The sequence below is a fragment of the Acanthochromis polyacanthus genome, chromosome 15 (assembly GCF_021347895.1).
Source record: "Acanthochromis polyacanthus isolate Apoly-LR-REF ecotype Palm Island chromosome 15, KAUST_Apoly_ChrSc, whole genome shotgun sequence".
NCBI lineage: Eukaryota > Metazoa > Chordata > Actinopteri > Pomacentridae > Acanthochromis > Acanthochromis polyacanthus.
The window spans coordinates 24,074,120-24,090,769 of NC_067127.1; the positions used below are offsets into that span (position 1 = coordinate 24,074,120).

General features: G+C 44.2%; 1 protein-coding gene across 1 annotated transcript; it reads right to left on the reverse strand.

Moving 5' to 3' along the window:
* Positions 1-244: 244 nt before the first annotated feature.
* Positions 245-16,235, reverse strand: LOC110949837 (placenta-specific protein 9-like). Its single transcript, XM_022192099.2, has 3 exons — positions 15,958-16,235; positions 976-1,067; positions 245-559 (listed from the first exon to the last, which is right to left on the reverse strand). Exons 1-3 carry the CDS (start codon positions 16,025-16,027, stop codon positions 410-412), a joined length of 312 nt encoding a protein of 103 aa, XP_022047791.1. The 5' UTR covers positions 16,028-16,235; the 3' UTR covers positions 245-409.
* Between the last annotated feature and the right edge of the window lie 415 nt (positions 16,236-16,650).

Below are 16,650 nucleotides of genomic sequence, written 5' to 3' on the forward strand. Positions count from 1 at the left end.
CTCAGGGTTAAGGCACAAATTCTCCATACCGGTTTGCCTGCAGACAGTAGAGGGCGGTGGAGAGCAGGGGTGTATATTTACTGAGCAGAGGTTTCCAAAATGAATCAATCTCTTTGAGAAGGTAAACATGAGCTGGGTCACTACTGACTGCAGGAGGGAGACTCTGAGCCTGAGAGAGTCTGGAAAAGAGATCACGAGGCTGTCACAGGATTAGGCCGAGTAAATAATTTAAAGAGGCATGATGTGCAAAAACAAGCATCCTCTTTTAGAATGCAAATTTCATTTTGACATACAGAATATATGCATACAAAGTTTCTGTAAAAGTTAACATTTAGGTCACGAAAACAGAATACACCATTCAAAGTTTAATAGCTTTCTCAAGTCCTTTCTCCATCAACATCTGCTTGGTTCAGGACTGACTTCTCTGCTCTGGATCTTCCAGGATGTCCACAGTTGTCTGCCCCGCATTGTCCAACAGGGGGCGCCATTTGGGGGCATTAATGGATTCCAGAAGAGTAGTGAGCTCAACCTCCAACTTCTCAACTGTGTCCTCTACTTTCTGCAGGAGACAGAAGATGTGTGAGGTTGACATATAAATAATACATTAATAAGTTGTAGTATGAATAATAGAATCATCACTCATGAATAAAACAATCGTATGAATAAAACAGCTGCCCAAAACTGCTGGTAAGGTGAGGTCAGGGTAAGTGGAGGGTTTGTCAGATCAGATGAATGCGGAGACGTGTATCAACTCATCAGCATGTTGGAAAAGTTTTTAAAACTTTTTTTCTTTAGGTGTGCACAATAAATGAAACTTTGCTTTGTCGACATCTTATCCTTTTTTTTTGGCAGCTTCCGATGGTGACAAAGCTGACATTTAATAATGAAGTTAACTTCAGAGAGGGAGAAAAGCTCCAAATCTTGATGCTTTCAAACCATTTCAAGCTGAATGTGAGGTGGGTTTGGAAACAGCACCTTCTCCACTACATCCAGGCGGTTGTGAAGATTTGTGTGCTCCTGACAGGCACTTGAACGCACCGCTCGAGGCCGCAGGTCAGGATCGGGTCCTGAAAGCAGAACAGATATGCAACTGAGCGTGATCAATTTATAATAGAGGATGTCAGCTTCTAACAGAGGGAGCCACACAACAGCACAAGAAAGCTACTCAGGCTTCATTATTATACTGAGCTTCCCATTTAAATATGCCTCAGGAACAAGAATTACTCAACTTTTTATGTTTTTTTTTTGTGAGAGTTCTGGAAAACGGCAAACATTTCAACAGAAAGCACAAATTCCACTCACTGAACAAACCGGGGTGGTCCTTAAAGGAGCTGCAAGGATATCATCTCAAATATTAGATGTTAATAGGATAATTCATCGTACGGGGAACTATGCTTTATGTTCTTGATGAGAGTTACACGAGAACATTGCTAACATTCTCATCTCTATACGTTAAATATGAAACGACAGCAAGCAGCTGCTTAGTTTAGCGTCTTATAACTAGACTGGAAATAAAAAGGCACCATCCAGAACTTCTAAGAGCTCATTAATTAACATGTTGTACCGTACTAAACTGAAGGGACTCCTGAAAGGTGCATTGCCTGGCCAGAAAATTTTCTGCTCAAGCTGAAACCCATTAGTCTTTATAGCACGTTCATTGTTATTCTCTGGGTTTTATGAATCTGCTGCACAACCGCACAGAGAAGTTGAAAAAGAAAGGGACTGGAAGGAAAAGAGAAAAAGCAGGAGTTCCTAGTGAGGTGAGTTCAGTTAGACGCTGAGCTGACCACAGATACACACACTATGACCAGCCGTTTTAACATTTAATAGCTGCACTGGATATCTGTATTTCTGACATCCGCATCACCATTCTTCCTCCGACAAATGACGGCACTTTTGCCATTTGTGTGTAGGGTTTCTCATTACAGATATCTAGAATTGCTGATGTCAGCAGCTGAATCATGACTAGTTGAGATCTACAATTTAATTTTGATGAGTCATAATTCCAGTTCAAGATATCTATAAATCCCCTCAACCCACCATATCTACATGGCCCTTATTAGATGTCTTAAAGTAGGTTTTAACTAGCTAGAATGATGTTGCAGGCATCCTTTCCTGGATTACGAGCAGTCAAAATGTAAGCAAAGATATCTTGCACTTATTCTATGACACTGCATCCCACACATGAAAGCTGTTTCACCACCATGTCTGAGCAGCCTGAGGTCCAAATTCTACTAAAGATAACATAGTCCTTTATTTCTGTCCAGGCCAGGGGAAATTCACATAGTTACAGCAGCTTATCTAGCAGTAAACATAGTAATAGCAATAAAATAATAATAAAATAGTAGTAATAATTACGATATGTACAAGGATGACAAATTAGAATGTATAGTACAGTATGGACACACTGTAAACAATACAATATAAAGTGTGCTAAAACAATAAGTTTAAATGTCTACTGCACGTCTGTACTGTTTTCCACAAACTCTTGCTGATAAGCTCCTCCTATTTCATGGTATTTTCTAATGATCGTATTCATCACAGTAGCCGATATTACTTCTGCTAACACTGTTCAAACACTTTCCTCGACCAATATCCACTGTGAAGCCTCAGGTAGCAACACAATGCACGACAATGTGGACTAGTTCTAATGATGTTTGAGGTAAGTATAAATGTTATTTTGACGAGTCAAAAATAAATTAGAGCATATTTTGTTTCGACCAATGAGAATGACATTGCAGATACCTACTATTTTAAGTTCAGACACTCAAACTCACCGATTAATGGTCATAAAAGCTCACGCTACCATACACATGCTTGGTTCACCCTTTCCTAGCTAGCAAAGAGCTACGAGGATACTTCAAACAGTTCTTGGCCTCACCAGAAAATGTCACAGGACAAACATTGTTCTTGCATCATTTTTCAACATAGTCTCCTTTAGATTCAATGCGCTTCGTCTCTAGACCCCCAGATGCTCCTCAAACATGCATGACATCATTATCACTCTGAAAATGGTGACCATGCAAGTGGGATTTCACTTACAGATAGAAGTCAGACAGTGCAGTCTGGGTAAACAAGGTTAATGGGAAAACAGTTAAAAGACACATTTGGCTACTTGTGTGGAAGAGTACATTGGCCTAGCAGCCAGCTCCAAGCTTTTCTCTCCTTTTTAATGATTTGTTGTTGTTTTTTTTGTGGACAGCACTATATGGGTTTATTAGATGGAGTTATGCCCCAAAATGGGAGTTACAACGCTTGAGAACTGTTTGAAGTACCCTCGTGCATCTATCTTTTAGATACAGTTCATGTCTTAGCCATAATAGAAGGACAGAGATCTCACCTACTATGTGAAGGCTATAAATGAGCATAAAGTCAGCTCACTGATTAGAGACATCAAGCTCTTGGTGCAAATTCAGTTCAACAGGGTGGGGAGGGATCGATGCATTCTTCCAGCCGGTTCCTCCTCAGTTATGCTTCCAAATATGTGTTTCTCTTTGAAGCCGACACATTTGAGGAGAAACCTGTGTTCACTCAGCGGGCTCTGCTTCCCTGTCCTAACACCTTCTTAGTGGCAGCAGGCCAAGCCTCCGTTGACAGCGTCTATATTTGATAAATGAGTGAACTTTTCATTCACTGATTGAATGCTGGCAGTGTTGCTGTTGCTCTTATTTAGACAAATTGTATGCGAGCAGCTAAATGCCTGACAGCGTGTGTTGTTATTGGGCATTAGTGATACAAAGGCAGTATGTTGGGGTGCCTCTGCAGACTGGGTTTTGTATCTTTCCTAGTGGCTGCTTGCCAGTGGCCAAACAAGGATATATTCAGAGGCTCATTCCTTGCAAAAGCACTTTCAGTCCCTTTTTGGAGTTTTCTTTTTATCCAACAGGCAATGAGCCGGTAACCTTCAGGAAGCCAAATTACACTGAGCTCTTTCCAACTGCAAAAACTTTATTTTTTCTGCTGTTTCTGATTAGCAACATAACATATTGGACACTTCTTAGCTCTCACTTGTAAATGCAGAGGAATTTCTTACAATTTTCTGCCATCTTATGCCTCATTTTGTCCTTTCTGGGATGTTTTTCTCTCATTGTTGGAACACGGAGCTTCAAATGGGAAAGCTTATGGAAATATTCATTTTAGAACAAAAACACCAGGCAATTCGGTCTGCTGTCAAATAAACACAGACTCTGGGTTTACTGAGGTCTTCTTAGGTCTTCAGCAGCCGCTTTACAGCTGTTCATTTCACCATAATCCCTTTAAAGTCCCTCTCTGATCATTGATTAAACATCTAAAAACTTATCTCAGTATCTGTTTATTACAGTTACATTTGGTAATATTTTTCTTGATAATAATCTTCTCCTCTCTTAAAATAGTTGAAAAGTTGCCTCCTTTGGAATGTGTCTCCACCTTTCTCTCCATGAATTTCTCCACTACTTGTTGTAGCTTGAGCACACCATCTCAGCCCTCAAACACTCTACAACTATTCTATTCTATACAATGGCATGTTGTTGGAACCTAACACTGATTCTGGAGAAGCATTATGATGCACAAAGCTTCACCCTGCAAGTTAGCAGGCTTAGTTAATGCGTCACGGCTACGCTGAAGGAGTAACATATGTGGACCATTCACGGAGCAGATGTGTTGCAGAGCGTATCTGATTACTGGCTACACCTACAACATATTAACAACACAGGGCAAAACAAGTTAGCAAACTTTCATTTTGGAATTGCTGTGCTTTCTGTTTTTGAATCCAGCACAGCGCTGTAAAACTTCACCAAGGTTGTGTGATATTTATAAGTTAACATGTGTAGACTACAGTACGCTATGTACGAGACAACTTAAACAATCATCACCTAATACTAACAAATAAATGCAGGCACATGTGAAAGTCCTGCACACTGGTACTTTATTTAAAAGAATATTGAAATGTGATAGCCCATCCTGTGTAAAAAATCATTTACTTAAATCACTCAAATTCACTTTAACCCTCCTGTCGTCCTGCTGGTCAAATTGACCTGTTTTAAAGTTTTAAAAATATGGAAAAAAAAAATTTCACAATGAAAGCTTCCACATTTTCAAATCTTTTTAAAGAAATTTTTAGAAAATTTTTTGGTGAAAAAAAAACAAATAAAAAAATGTTTGTAAACATTCAGAAAAAAATCAACCAAAATCCAGTGAATTTCGCTGTCAAATTTGGAGATTTTTTTTTATTTTATTTAAAAAAAATTAAACTTTTGAGGGAAACTTTTCAGGAATTTTCTTCCTGAAGATTTTGCAAATTTTCATAAATTTGGGGAATTTTTTTCCGAATTTTTGGACCTTTTTCAGACAAGGCAACAACATTTTTTGGTAAGGACAACACGAGGGTTAAATCACCGTGCCTTGGATTGTGTAAATACTGTATATTGAATTTTAATTACATTTAGCATTTCTATAGATTTTAAAACTAGAAGCATTTTTTATAATATAGTATTGTACAGCAAGATTTTCAGATTGTATGTACTAATCTTTAATATTATTTATTGTTATTTTATGTTGTTCTATCTATCTATCTATCTATCTATCTATCTATCTATCTATCTATCTATCTATCTATCTATGTGCTGCTCACCTGCCTGTTGTACAATAGTGTTGCAGCAGGAGCTCCATGAATGGTCCACATACATGTACCTGCAGCCATAGCATTAGGAAAACTGCATAAGAAACCCCTGACAGCTATCATCAGTACACTGGAGCTTCAAGGTGGCAATGCTGATCCACACTCAGGATGTCTTCTAGCATATAAAAAGCACCATATGGACATATCTTCATATGTTGGCAAGATAAAAAGAAAAAAATCAAAACATTGTCTTTCTTGGAGGGGGTCTTCAAAGCTACAGTTTAAGGCTTATACAACATAAAGTAGCATCTGTTATATTCAAACTATTACCAAACAATGCTGATAATCAGCACCATGTCAATCTCTCTGTGTTTTGTAGTATAGCAGAGTTTAAATTTGATTTTAGTCACTACATTCTTATGCGTTTTGTGTTAACTAGTAATGATTGGTTTGCCAGCTTTGAAGAGGGGAGTCACCATAACGATGAAGACCACAGCAAGCAGAAGTATGGTGAAGCATATGATGGGAAAAAACACAGGGACAACGCACAGATGGAAAGGGTTGAAGGAAAGTTTCCGACGCTCCACACGAAAAAGACACAAAGTCTTCTTAGGAAAGATTACAGTAAAAAAAAAAAAAAAGGAAGTGATTGATGACAAAGTGTGTGTAACAGCACATATTAACAGTGTTTGTGTTATTAATGTGACTGTGAATAAGGGAAACAGAAGTTCCACACTGCAGGTTGAAAGTAAAAAATATGTGTCGATACAAGAGTCGTTTTCTGCTGATGCCACACTGCAAACAACATCCACCCAAGTCATTTAGACCGTAATATCTGAAATGGTTTTTCTTCGAGCAATAGAGGCTCCATTGGCTGAGTGAGGTAGGAGTGATGAGTGTATCTCATTCTGTTCATTACCCTCCAATGTACAGTCATGCCTGAGCACCAAGCTGCCTTGATTTTACTCCGATACCTCATGGAAACATTTTGCAGGCTCCTTTATTGAGGCCAGAGGGGTGCCAAGTGCAGTACAAGCAGGAAACAGGCCAAGAGAGAGGATGGATGAATGGATGGATGGATGGAAGGTACAGCAGTTCATCAGACTTTCTCAGAGAGCGGACAAAGCAGATGTCTGCCCCGGCGTGCGCTCCACAGAGGGGGTTTTGTCAAACTCACTTGGATGTATGAAGACTTGGCAAAGCTCACCTGCTTTGATTTGACAGCGATAGATAAATTATCACAAGTCTGCAAAAGACATGAAGTTTTCCTCTGCTGCAGGCAAATGTGAATTTATCAAAGTGGTGGTTTTTCTTGTTGCATTTCACAACAGCCACAATCTTCCGCTGTAACAGAATGTGCTGCTGGTTTCCCGATCTACAGTGAGAAAAGTGAAGGGCCTTTAATCCCTTCAAACCACAGCTGTGCTTCCATCCAAGTGCCAGTGTGTGCACAGTGCAGGCTCCTCTTTACGAGGGCCAAACTTGAAACAGAGTGCTACATGCTGATGTTCATGGTTATGGTCTCACCCACCGAGTCTGCCAGAGCTGTGTGTGGTGTGTGCAATAAGCTGCAGATGCAGTTACTGTGGCTCATGCTAAAAAGCTGACTAGCTGAGATGTTATGTTTTCACCAGCCTGTGCTGCCAAACAGCGAGAAAGAATTTGTTCCTGTTTGTTAATGTTTGCTTTTGTCCAGCTCGTATGACGACTTTTTCCCTGTCAGAGCGGTTCCAGGAATTGGGAAATAGTAACACCACCCCCCACCACACACTCTGTTGCGTATCCATGACTGCAGAGCACATTACATTAATTTTCTGGAGGCTTTCTTTAACCGAATCCATAACTAAGACTGTCTGACTAAAGCCCTATCTTTAGCTACAGGTTAACCTAACCCTAACCTTGGAACACCGTTACATTAGGGGGACTTACTTTTTGTCCCCATAAGAAAGAGAAGCCTCCAGAATGTGATTTTGTAAACAGATGTTGGTCTCCATGTTGTAAGATCTACCTAGGCAACGCGCACACACACACACGAAGAAAACACCCCACAGGAAAAGCAAACACAGATATGATGATGTGACTCACGGACTCCACCCGAGGACAGAGGTGAATGACTGAGTGTATGTTGACTGTGTGACCAATATTTCAAGCCCTGGAGGTTTGTGAACTGACATGAGTATCTACAGAAGAGAAGGAGGCAATCTGAATGCAAAACTGAGAGATCAGTGTAGTATGCATCCATACCAAGCCCAGACATGGCAGACAGTTTACAACTGATTACATTTTAACTGATATTTCAGCTGCCGTTAGCTGTTGCTCTTTAACTGACAGTTCTACTCCCTAACAGTACATGCTTACACTTACTGTGGATATCTAAACTGCTTTCAGAGCATACGCAGACATATCAATTGATTCCTACATTCGACCCAGCCCAGGTTGAAAAGTACAGACCAGTTTTGCGCTTGTCCTCCCTGTCTAAAATACTTGAGCAAACTATCATCCCCAAGGCTCTACTTTCCTTTCAAAAAGCAACCTGTATGACCAGAATCAGTCTGGTTTTAAACTGAGTCATTCTACCAAGACTGCACTCCTATCTGTAACAGAATCATTGCTTTCTGTTGGAGCTGCTGTATAGCCTTCAGCTCTGTTGCTATTAGATCTGTCAGCTGCTTTTGACTTGGTAAACCACCAAATCCTCCTCCCCACACTCACTGAGCATGGCATCTCAGGACCAGCCCTCATGGTTCATGTCTACCTCTCAGGGAGATACTTCAGAGTCCCCTCCTCTTCTCGATATACACAACCTCACTTGGTGCAATAATCCTTTCCCATGGTTCTCATACCATTGCTATGCTGATAATACCAAGTTCTTCCCGTCATTCCCCCAGACGACCACATGGTCTCTGCCTGGATCTCATCATGCCTTGTAGATATCTCAGCATGGATGAAAAAACAGCACCTTCAACTCAGCCTCTCCAAGACTGAGCTCATTGTAATCCCAGTCAGTCCCTCTATACAACAAGAAACCAACATCCAGCTTCACTCAACCCAAACCTGCCAGAAACTTGTGTCATGATTGATGACCAACTAACCTTGAAGGCTCATGTGGCCTCTATTGCTCAGTTGTCTATTCTCCCTGTACAACATCAGGAAGATCAGACCCTTTCTGTCTGAACATGAAGCACAACTCCTGATACAGTCTCTCGTAATATTATGTATCGATCACTGTAACTCCTTACTGGCAGGGCTCCCCGCATGCACATTTAAACATCTGCATATGATCCAGAATGCAACAGCATGTCTGGTTTTCAATCAGCCAAAAACAACACGTCATCCCGCTGTTCAAACACTTCACTGGCTTCCATTTGCTGCCTGAAAAAAATTAAAAAACTCTGACACTTTCCTATAAAGCTACAATGAAAACTCCCTCCTGCTCACTACACTCGGGAAAACAAAAGGCACCTGATACAACAACCACAACAGGGCCAGTCCATAGCAGTTTGTCAGTTTTAACAGATAATTCAACAGGTTTCAGTGCTTACATGCTGATTTCAACCATTTCTGTCTCTTGCTCTTGAAACGACAAAATCAATATCTGATTTTAGGAATCTCTGTTTATTTAATTTACAACAGCAATTTTCAAGTAAAACCACTTTATCTGTGATCATTCTCAGTTACCCAAATTATGGTATGTTTAGGTGGTTAAATGAAGCTAACTGGACTAGCTTGAGCCTCTTGAAGACTTTTGACCTCTCACCTGAGAGGATTCTTCTGTTGTAAGTGACTGGTGGTGAGTCCCAAGCTTCTAAGCTCCTGTGGTATTACTAGAGGTCCCATGTGAATCACTGACCCATCTGACCATCGTAAGAGTCATTAGATAAATGTGTGAATGGGTGTAAAGCTTGAGTTACATAAAAGAATCACGCCCCATACAGTTGTCGCTAATGGGGAAATTAGCTATAGCAACCAAAACCGTAGCAGGGATCTCAAGATGGGAGGATCCACCAGATTTTAACAACAGTGAAACAAAGCAAAGGCAGATTGGAGGGTTCTGGAGTGTACCTACCAACAACTGTGAAGATCACTGATTGATATCTGGTATCTTGGTTTTTTCAAGCAGATTTTAACACCTTCACAGCCACAAACTGGAGACGGGGCCATCTGAGTCCAGTGGAGCAAAAGGACAACAAAACACCAGACCAGATGTGGAACATCTGGTAATGAGAGCAATCGAACAATTTGTGTTGGAGCTACAGTTGAACCAAATGACTGAGTCACATCCTCAGTCACTACGAGGACAAAGGACCACATGATCCCCACAAACTTTCTGACTGATTCCTACCTGCAGGAAGTGGGGCTCAGAAATCTTGGTAACTTCAAAATGATTCCACTTCACTGACAATGCTACAAGGAAATCTGAACTCACATTACAACAAAGAAAGGCAATTATTCCACCATTCCTGGACTGAATCCTCCTTTATGTACATTCATTTTACAGAGCAGCTGAGCTTTTCAAAAGCATCATGATCAATTTATACATGGCTCTGTTTTTTTATCTTTTATTTTACTTGTTTTTGTATTAACATTTGAAAGGGCATATCTGGGCATATCTGTTATTGCTCTGAAAACCTGTCTGACAGGAGTGCAAACAGGTAAACGATGTGTCACCATATTATAATAATTGTGTAAAATTGTAGCTCTGCAGGCGACCTCTGGACAATAGCCCTCCCCAATGGAGGTTGGTTCAGAACCCTTCCTTTCTTCACAAGATGCAAAAGAATCCATTAAAAAGATCACACCTGAAAACTCCATTTTGAGATCTATTTAACATTCAATATACTTTTCCTTGACTACCATCAGCTTTCTTTCAAATCCCATAAGTTCACTGAGACCGACTCGGAGGCTCCACTCTGTCCACCGCTGTTCCGACCTGCATCCACAGGACGGCCAGACCATCCACCACCACAGCATCATCACAGGCACTTTAATCACTTCAGTGACTTGGTACAACTTTCTCAAGTCTCTGTAATTAACAAAAGTCAATTTTTACGAGTTTTCAAATTAGCATTCTAGTAAAAATGACGGCTGCTTTCGTGCGTGGTCTCTTAATTCCTTCCTCCCGGAGCAACATATTACAACATAAGATTTATCCCATCATTGCGTCATAATATTGTGTTCTCTTCCTTCTCTTCTCTGTCACTCATATTCCTCTCATTGTTTGTTTTGTGTTGGTGTCTTTCATTGTGTCAATTATTGTCGTGTTATTAGTTGATAGACATCGTTAGTCATAGCTGATAGCTGTTATTGTGTTGTTGGTAATTAATTTTATTAGTTTAATAAATGTACAGAAACTAAGTCCAGTTGTGTCTGTTGTTTTGTTGTTTATATTTTGGTCCTTAATTTGTATTGATTCCAGCTATTGAAATTTTATACATAACCTGTTAAGTTAAACAGCTCCCCTGATCATTTTTAAGGCTTTTCTTGTTTACAGCAAGAGACGCTTCATGCGCTGCATTATTATATTTGTCTAATCTAAATACTTTGCTGGTTGAATGTCAGTTAGATTATTTAATAATTCTGCTTAAAGCAAACATTTACCCTGCAACTGCATTGTGACTGATAAGTGGTGCAGTAAACCACTGTGTCTAATGGGCAGGTCGGGTTTGACATAGATGGATTCTTTCATCACTCCGTCAAACCATCTGTCTTCTCTGGATGAAATGTATACGTTGTTGCCTTCAGATGAATGTGCCTTGTCCTGATGTCGGCGCACTGTTTAGTCCTGGCCTGAGGATCTAGATGTCACGCCCCCTCCTGCTCCTGTACTCTGGTTCATCTAATTAGGAACAGCTGTGGAAGAGCGCAGCTGAGCGCAATGAGCAATCAGCTCTGTATAAAGCCTGGCTCTTCCCTCAACTCCATGCTGGATCATTGCCTCATGCCTCATGCCTCATGCCTCATGCTTCATGCCACACCCCACACGCCACTGCGAGCACACCGCTCTCTGGATCTAAGGATTACCTCATCTGCTCATCACCCCTGCTGCACTCTGCATTCTGCATTCCGTCATGAGCACACCTTTCCCTGGACTTTATGGATTAACTTGTCTGCTCGTCACCTCTGCCCCGCTCTGCACCTCCCTTCGCCTGCTCCTGATCTGTCTGCTCCTCGGTCCTCTCCACGTCCCCGCCGCCGGCTCCCTCAGCTCTGTCCCCCACCTCGCCTTCTGATACCCTGGACATTTGTGAGTCATCTCTCCTCTGTTTGGTTTTATTAAAATCCACCACCATGGTCATCAGGTCCGTCGCTCTTAGTTTACTTTAGCTCCCGTTTAGTCCCTTTTCCCTGTGCCTCCCGAGTGGTTATTTTCTGTTGTTAATTATATTAAAAACCTTCCTTTTTAATTCACCCGCCTGCCTGTTTTGCCTGCTTTCATGGGTTCACACCATCAAGTCCGTGACGAATGATCCAGCCACCTCAGAACCCAGCAGGCACCACTCTTTTTTCAAAATGGCCCTACACCATCTCCGAGACACTCACAGCTGTCGCTGCAATAGCAGAGAGGATGGCTGAGTGTCTCGTAGCAATGGGGGCCGAGGCGCCCTCCACGGCTATTGAAGCCTACCAGGCTGCATCCTCGGGCCTAAGGTTCTTCAGGGCCGCCTGGGCCGACTGTGACGGGCCCCAGGGTCTCTCTCGAGATCCTGGGGTAGCTAGGGGGTTTCTTGAAGGGCTCGAGGTCGCTTCCTTGGCTATGGAGAGGCTCGTCGCTCCCTTCTTCAGTGGCTCCCTTAGCAGCCAACCGGACCATATCCCCCCGCTAGCCATCAAATCTCCCGCCAGAAGACCTGGCCGCCGAAGCGCTGTAGCTCCCCTGTCCCCGCCCCAGAGGAGCCCTGTGCCACCTCACCTGCAGTGTTGGAGGGGCCTTGTGCTACCTCACCTTCCGAGCGGGTCGACGCCGCCACTGTTGCCGTGCAGGTCAACGCCGACTCCCTTCCTGCCGAGGAGAGGCCCCATGCCGCCTCACTCCCTGCCGAGGAGAGGCCCCATGCCGCCTCACTCCCTGCCGAGGAGAGGCCCTGTGCCGCCTCACTCCCGGCTGAGGAGAGGCCTTGTGCCACTAGGGATGCACCAAATGATGCATCGATGCATTGTCTGAGCACGACACGTCATCAAAAGCGGAAGTGAGTGCGCAATGCAAGAGAAATCACCGTCCCACTGGAGCACGGAACATGGACGGACATCTGCGCTGCATCGTGCTTATATTATGTACTGTAGGCACAATGCAGCGCGGACATCTGTGATCTATCATAAATGCAGATGTCAGCGTTTACTATACAGCTGTATCTAAACGTGGACATCGGCGCTGCATCGCGCATAAATAATATAAGCACGATGCAGCGCAGACGTCTGTCCATGTTCTGTGCTTCAGTCGGACGGTGATTTCTGTTGCATTGCGCACTCACTTCCGCTTTTGATGATGTGTCGTGCTCAGAGGATGCATCGATGCATCATTTGGTGCCTCCTTCTCTTCTGTCCCTGTGGGGGCCATTGCCCCGTCTCCTGTCCATATGGGGACCACCGCTCTGTCTTCTGGCCGTATGGGGGCCATTGCCCTGTCTTCGGTCCATCTGGGGGCCGTCGCCCTGTCTTCTGTTCCTGTGGGGGCCATTGCCCCGTCTTCTGTTCCTGTGGGGCCCATTGCCCCGTCTTCTGTTCCTGTGGGGCCCATTGCCCCGTCTTCTGTTCCTGTGGGGCTTGTCACCCTGTTTTCTGTTCCTGTGGGACCCATTGCCCCGTTTTCTGTCCCTGTGGGGCCCATTGCCCCGTTTTCTGTTCCTGTGGGGCCCATTGCCCCGTCTTCTGTTCCTGTGGGGCCCATTGCCCCGTTTTCTGTTCCTGTGGGGCCCATTGCCCCGTTTTCTGTTCCTGTGGGACCCATCGCCCCGTCTCCTGTCCTCGTGGGGGCCGCCGCCCCGTCTCCTGTCCTTGTGGGGGCCGCCGCCCCGTCTCCTGTCCTTGTGGGGGCCACCGCCCCGTCTCCTGTCCTTGTGGGGGCCACCGCCCCATCTCCTGTCCTTGTGGGGCCCATTGCCCCGTTTTCTGTTCCTGTGGGGGCCACCGTCCCATCTCCGGTCCGTGTGGGCCCTGCAGCGTTGAAGAGGCCTTCAGCCTCCCCTGCAGCTTTAAAGGAGCTAAAACCTCCCCCTGCAGCCTTGAGGAAGCTCAAAGCTTCCCCTGCAGCCTTGAGGAAGCTAAAGGCTTTCTTTGCAGCCTTGAGGAAGCTAAAGGCTTCCCCTACAGCCTTGAAGAAGCTAAAAGCTTCCCATGCAGCATTGAGGAAGCTAAAAGCTTATCCTGCAGCCTTGAGGATGCTAAAGGCTTCCCCTGCAGCCTTGAGGAAGCTAAAAGCTTCCCCTGCAACCTTGAAGAGGCATCCCGCCTCCTCTGCAGCCTTGAGGGGGCGTAACGCCTTCTCTGCAGCCTTGAAGAGGTTTCCTGCCTCTCCTGCAGCTTAGAAGAGGTATAAAGCCTTCTTGGCAGCCTTGAAGGAGCATAACGCCTCCTCGGCAGCCTTGAGGGAGCGTAACGCCTCCTCGGCAGCCTTGAGAAGGCCTAAGACCTTCCCCGAGTCCTTGATGAGGCATGATGCCTCCCTCGAGTCCTTGTTGAGGCATGACATCTCCCTCGAGTCCTTGTTGAGGCATGACGCCTCCCCCGAGTCCTTGATGAGGTGGAATGCCCTCTCGGCAGCCTTGAGGAGGCGAGACGCCTCCCCCGAGTCCTTGTTGAGGCATGACGCCTCCTTCGAGTCCTTGTTGAGGCATGACGCCTCCTTCGAGTCCTTGAAGAGGCATGATGCCTCCCTCGAGTCCTTGTTGAGGCATGACGTCTCCCTCGAGTCCTTGTTGAGGCATGAAGCCTCCCCCGAGTCCTTGATGAGGCGGAATGCCCTCTCGGCAGCCTTGAGGAGGCGAGACGCCTCCCCCGAGTCCTTGTTGAGGCATGACGCCTCCTCCGAGTCCTTGAAGAGGCATGACGCCTCCTCCGAGTCCTTGAAGAGGCGTAACGCCTCCTCGGCACCCTTGAGGTGGCATAACACCTCCTCAGTAGCCTTGAGGAGGCTTAAGTCCTCCCCTGAGCCCCTGAAGGGGCATGGTGCCTCCCCGGCCGCCTTGAGGAGGCGTAGAGCCTGCTCGGCAGCCTTGAGGCAGGGTCACACCCCCTCTGAACCCTTGACGCCTCCCTTGAGCCCTTGAAGAGGGATAGCACCTTCTCGGCAGCCTTGAGGGGGGTATAGCTCCTCCTCGGGCGATGAGCAATCAGCTCTTCACACTGCCTAGTCCGTGACACTAGATCTCCATGTGCTTGTGAAGCGGTTGTTTAGTTTTCTCAGTGTACCGGTCAGTGCATTCCTCACTGCACTAAACTCTGTATTCCACAGTTCTCTGCTTATGCCTGAGAATTTTGTTCTTTGGGTGGACGAGCTTATCCATCAGCATGTTGCTGGGCTTGAAGCCAAACCAGAACACCGGATTTTTTTTCAGTGAATGAAGCTCTTTCTGGCCTCTCCTCTTTACTAAAAAAAAAAATCACATTCAAGGCAGTTTATATTAGAACCATATCCCCAAGTTCACATTTTTGTCCTTGCTGTGTAAAATAAAAGGCAATCAGCAGCTTTTCCCTCTTGTGTGTCTAAATGAACATGTCCTCATTCCTTCTGTTTCTTGCAGTTGGCCATTCTTGCAGAATGAAGTCAGTGTAATTCACACTTGAGGCCGTCACTTACAGATTTGGCTCGAGAGGATTGGCTCACATTTTTGTGAATTTCCACTGGATTTTAGTACCATGGTCAACAAAGCTAACACACTGGTAAGGAAGAGGCAGATCAACATGATAGATGAAGTGCTTGTTTGAAACTATGCTGGCAGTATGTTAGATTAAGCGTAGCTGGAGCTGCAGTCAAATTAGAACCAGATGTTCTGGCAAAACCCTGAAAACACAAACACACACACACACACACACACACACACACACACACACACACACACACACACACACACACACACACACACACATACACTCAGTTCAGCTTCATGTGTGTTCATCCAGCCATCATCGATACACACTTACATACATCTGTGAAATGTCTAAAATGTATTGTTCTGTGCAACAAAGTCATACTGTTGCCTGTGTAACAGACACGGTCCTCATCCGTAGATGCATCTTCACTGCATTGATTCGTAAATCATCTGTTGTAGTAACTCAGCACACTAAGCTGCTTCATCAGCTAAGGGTCCTCTGGATCTTCCTCTGACCCTGACCTGTGACTCCAGACCACACCCAGCTCTTACCTGCAGCAGCATAGCCAATCAGGAGGAGGAGGAATCCAATGGAGGAGCTGGAAGGGCAGATCATGACCATGCAGCTGGTGACAAAGAGTGGAGTGAGTGTGAAGGAAAGAAAAAAGGAGAAAGTGTGAGAACCCCAAGTTCTCCTTTAATTCAAAATCAGACTGAAAAACCAAAAAGTTATTCTCCTTCAAAACTCCCTCTTTCCTTCTTTGCCCTGCGTTTGCTCTCTTGCTCTCTAATCCTTCCCTCCTTGACTTGGTTGCGCCCAGTTTCCTAATGAAAACATTAGATGCAGGACAAAAAGCTCAGTATCTGGGAAGGGGTGGGAGGGATGTACTGGGGAGGGGACTCATTTCTCACTTCAGTTCAGCTGCACACTTGCTGACATTTGAAGAAGGAAACTCTGGTTTTATTGATTAGTTTTATGTTACTGACATTTTCACATTTTTTGCATTGTTTATAAGGAGAACATGACTTAATTGTATGTACCTGTTTCCAGAAATAAGATTTTATTCTTATATTTATACAATCTATCAATACTGTATTACTCTAACTTGCATCACAACACTGCAGCACATCAAATGTTTTGTACCCATAGCCAAGGTTAAACTGAAGTAGACAGCCTACTACTTATTTTAGTTTCATTATTTCATCTTTATTTTTCAATAAAAGCCAGAGAATAACAACAGGGCT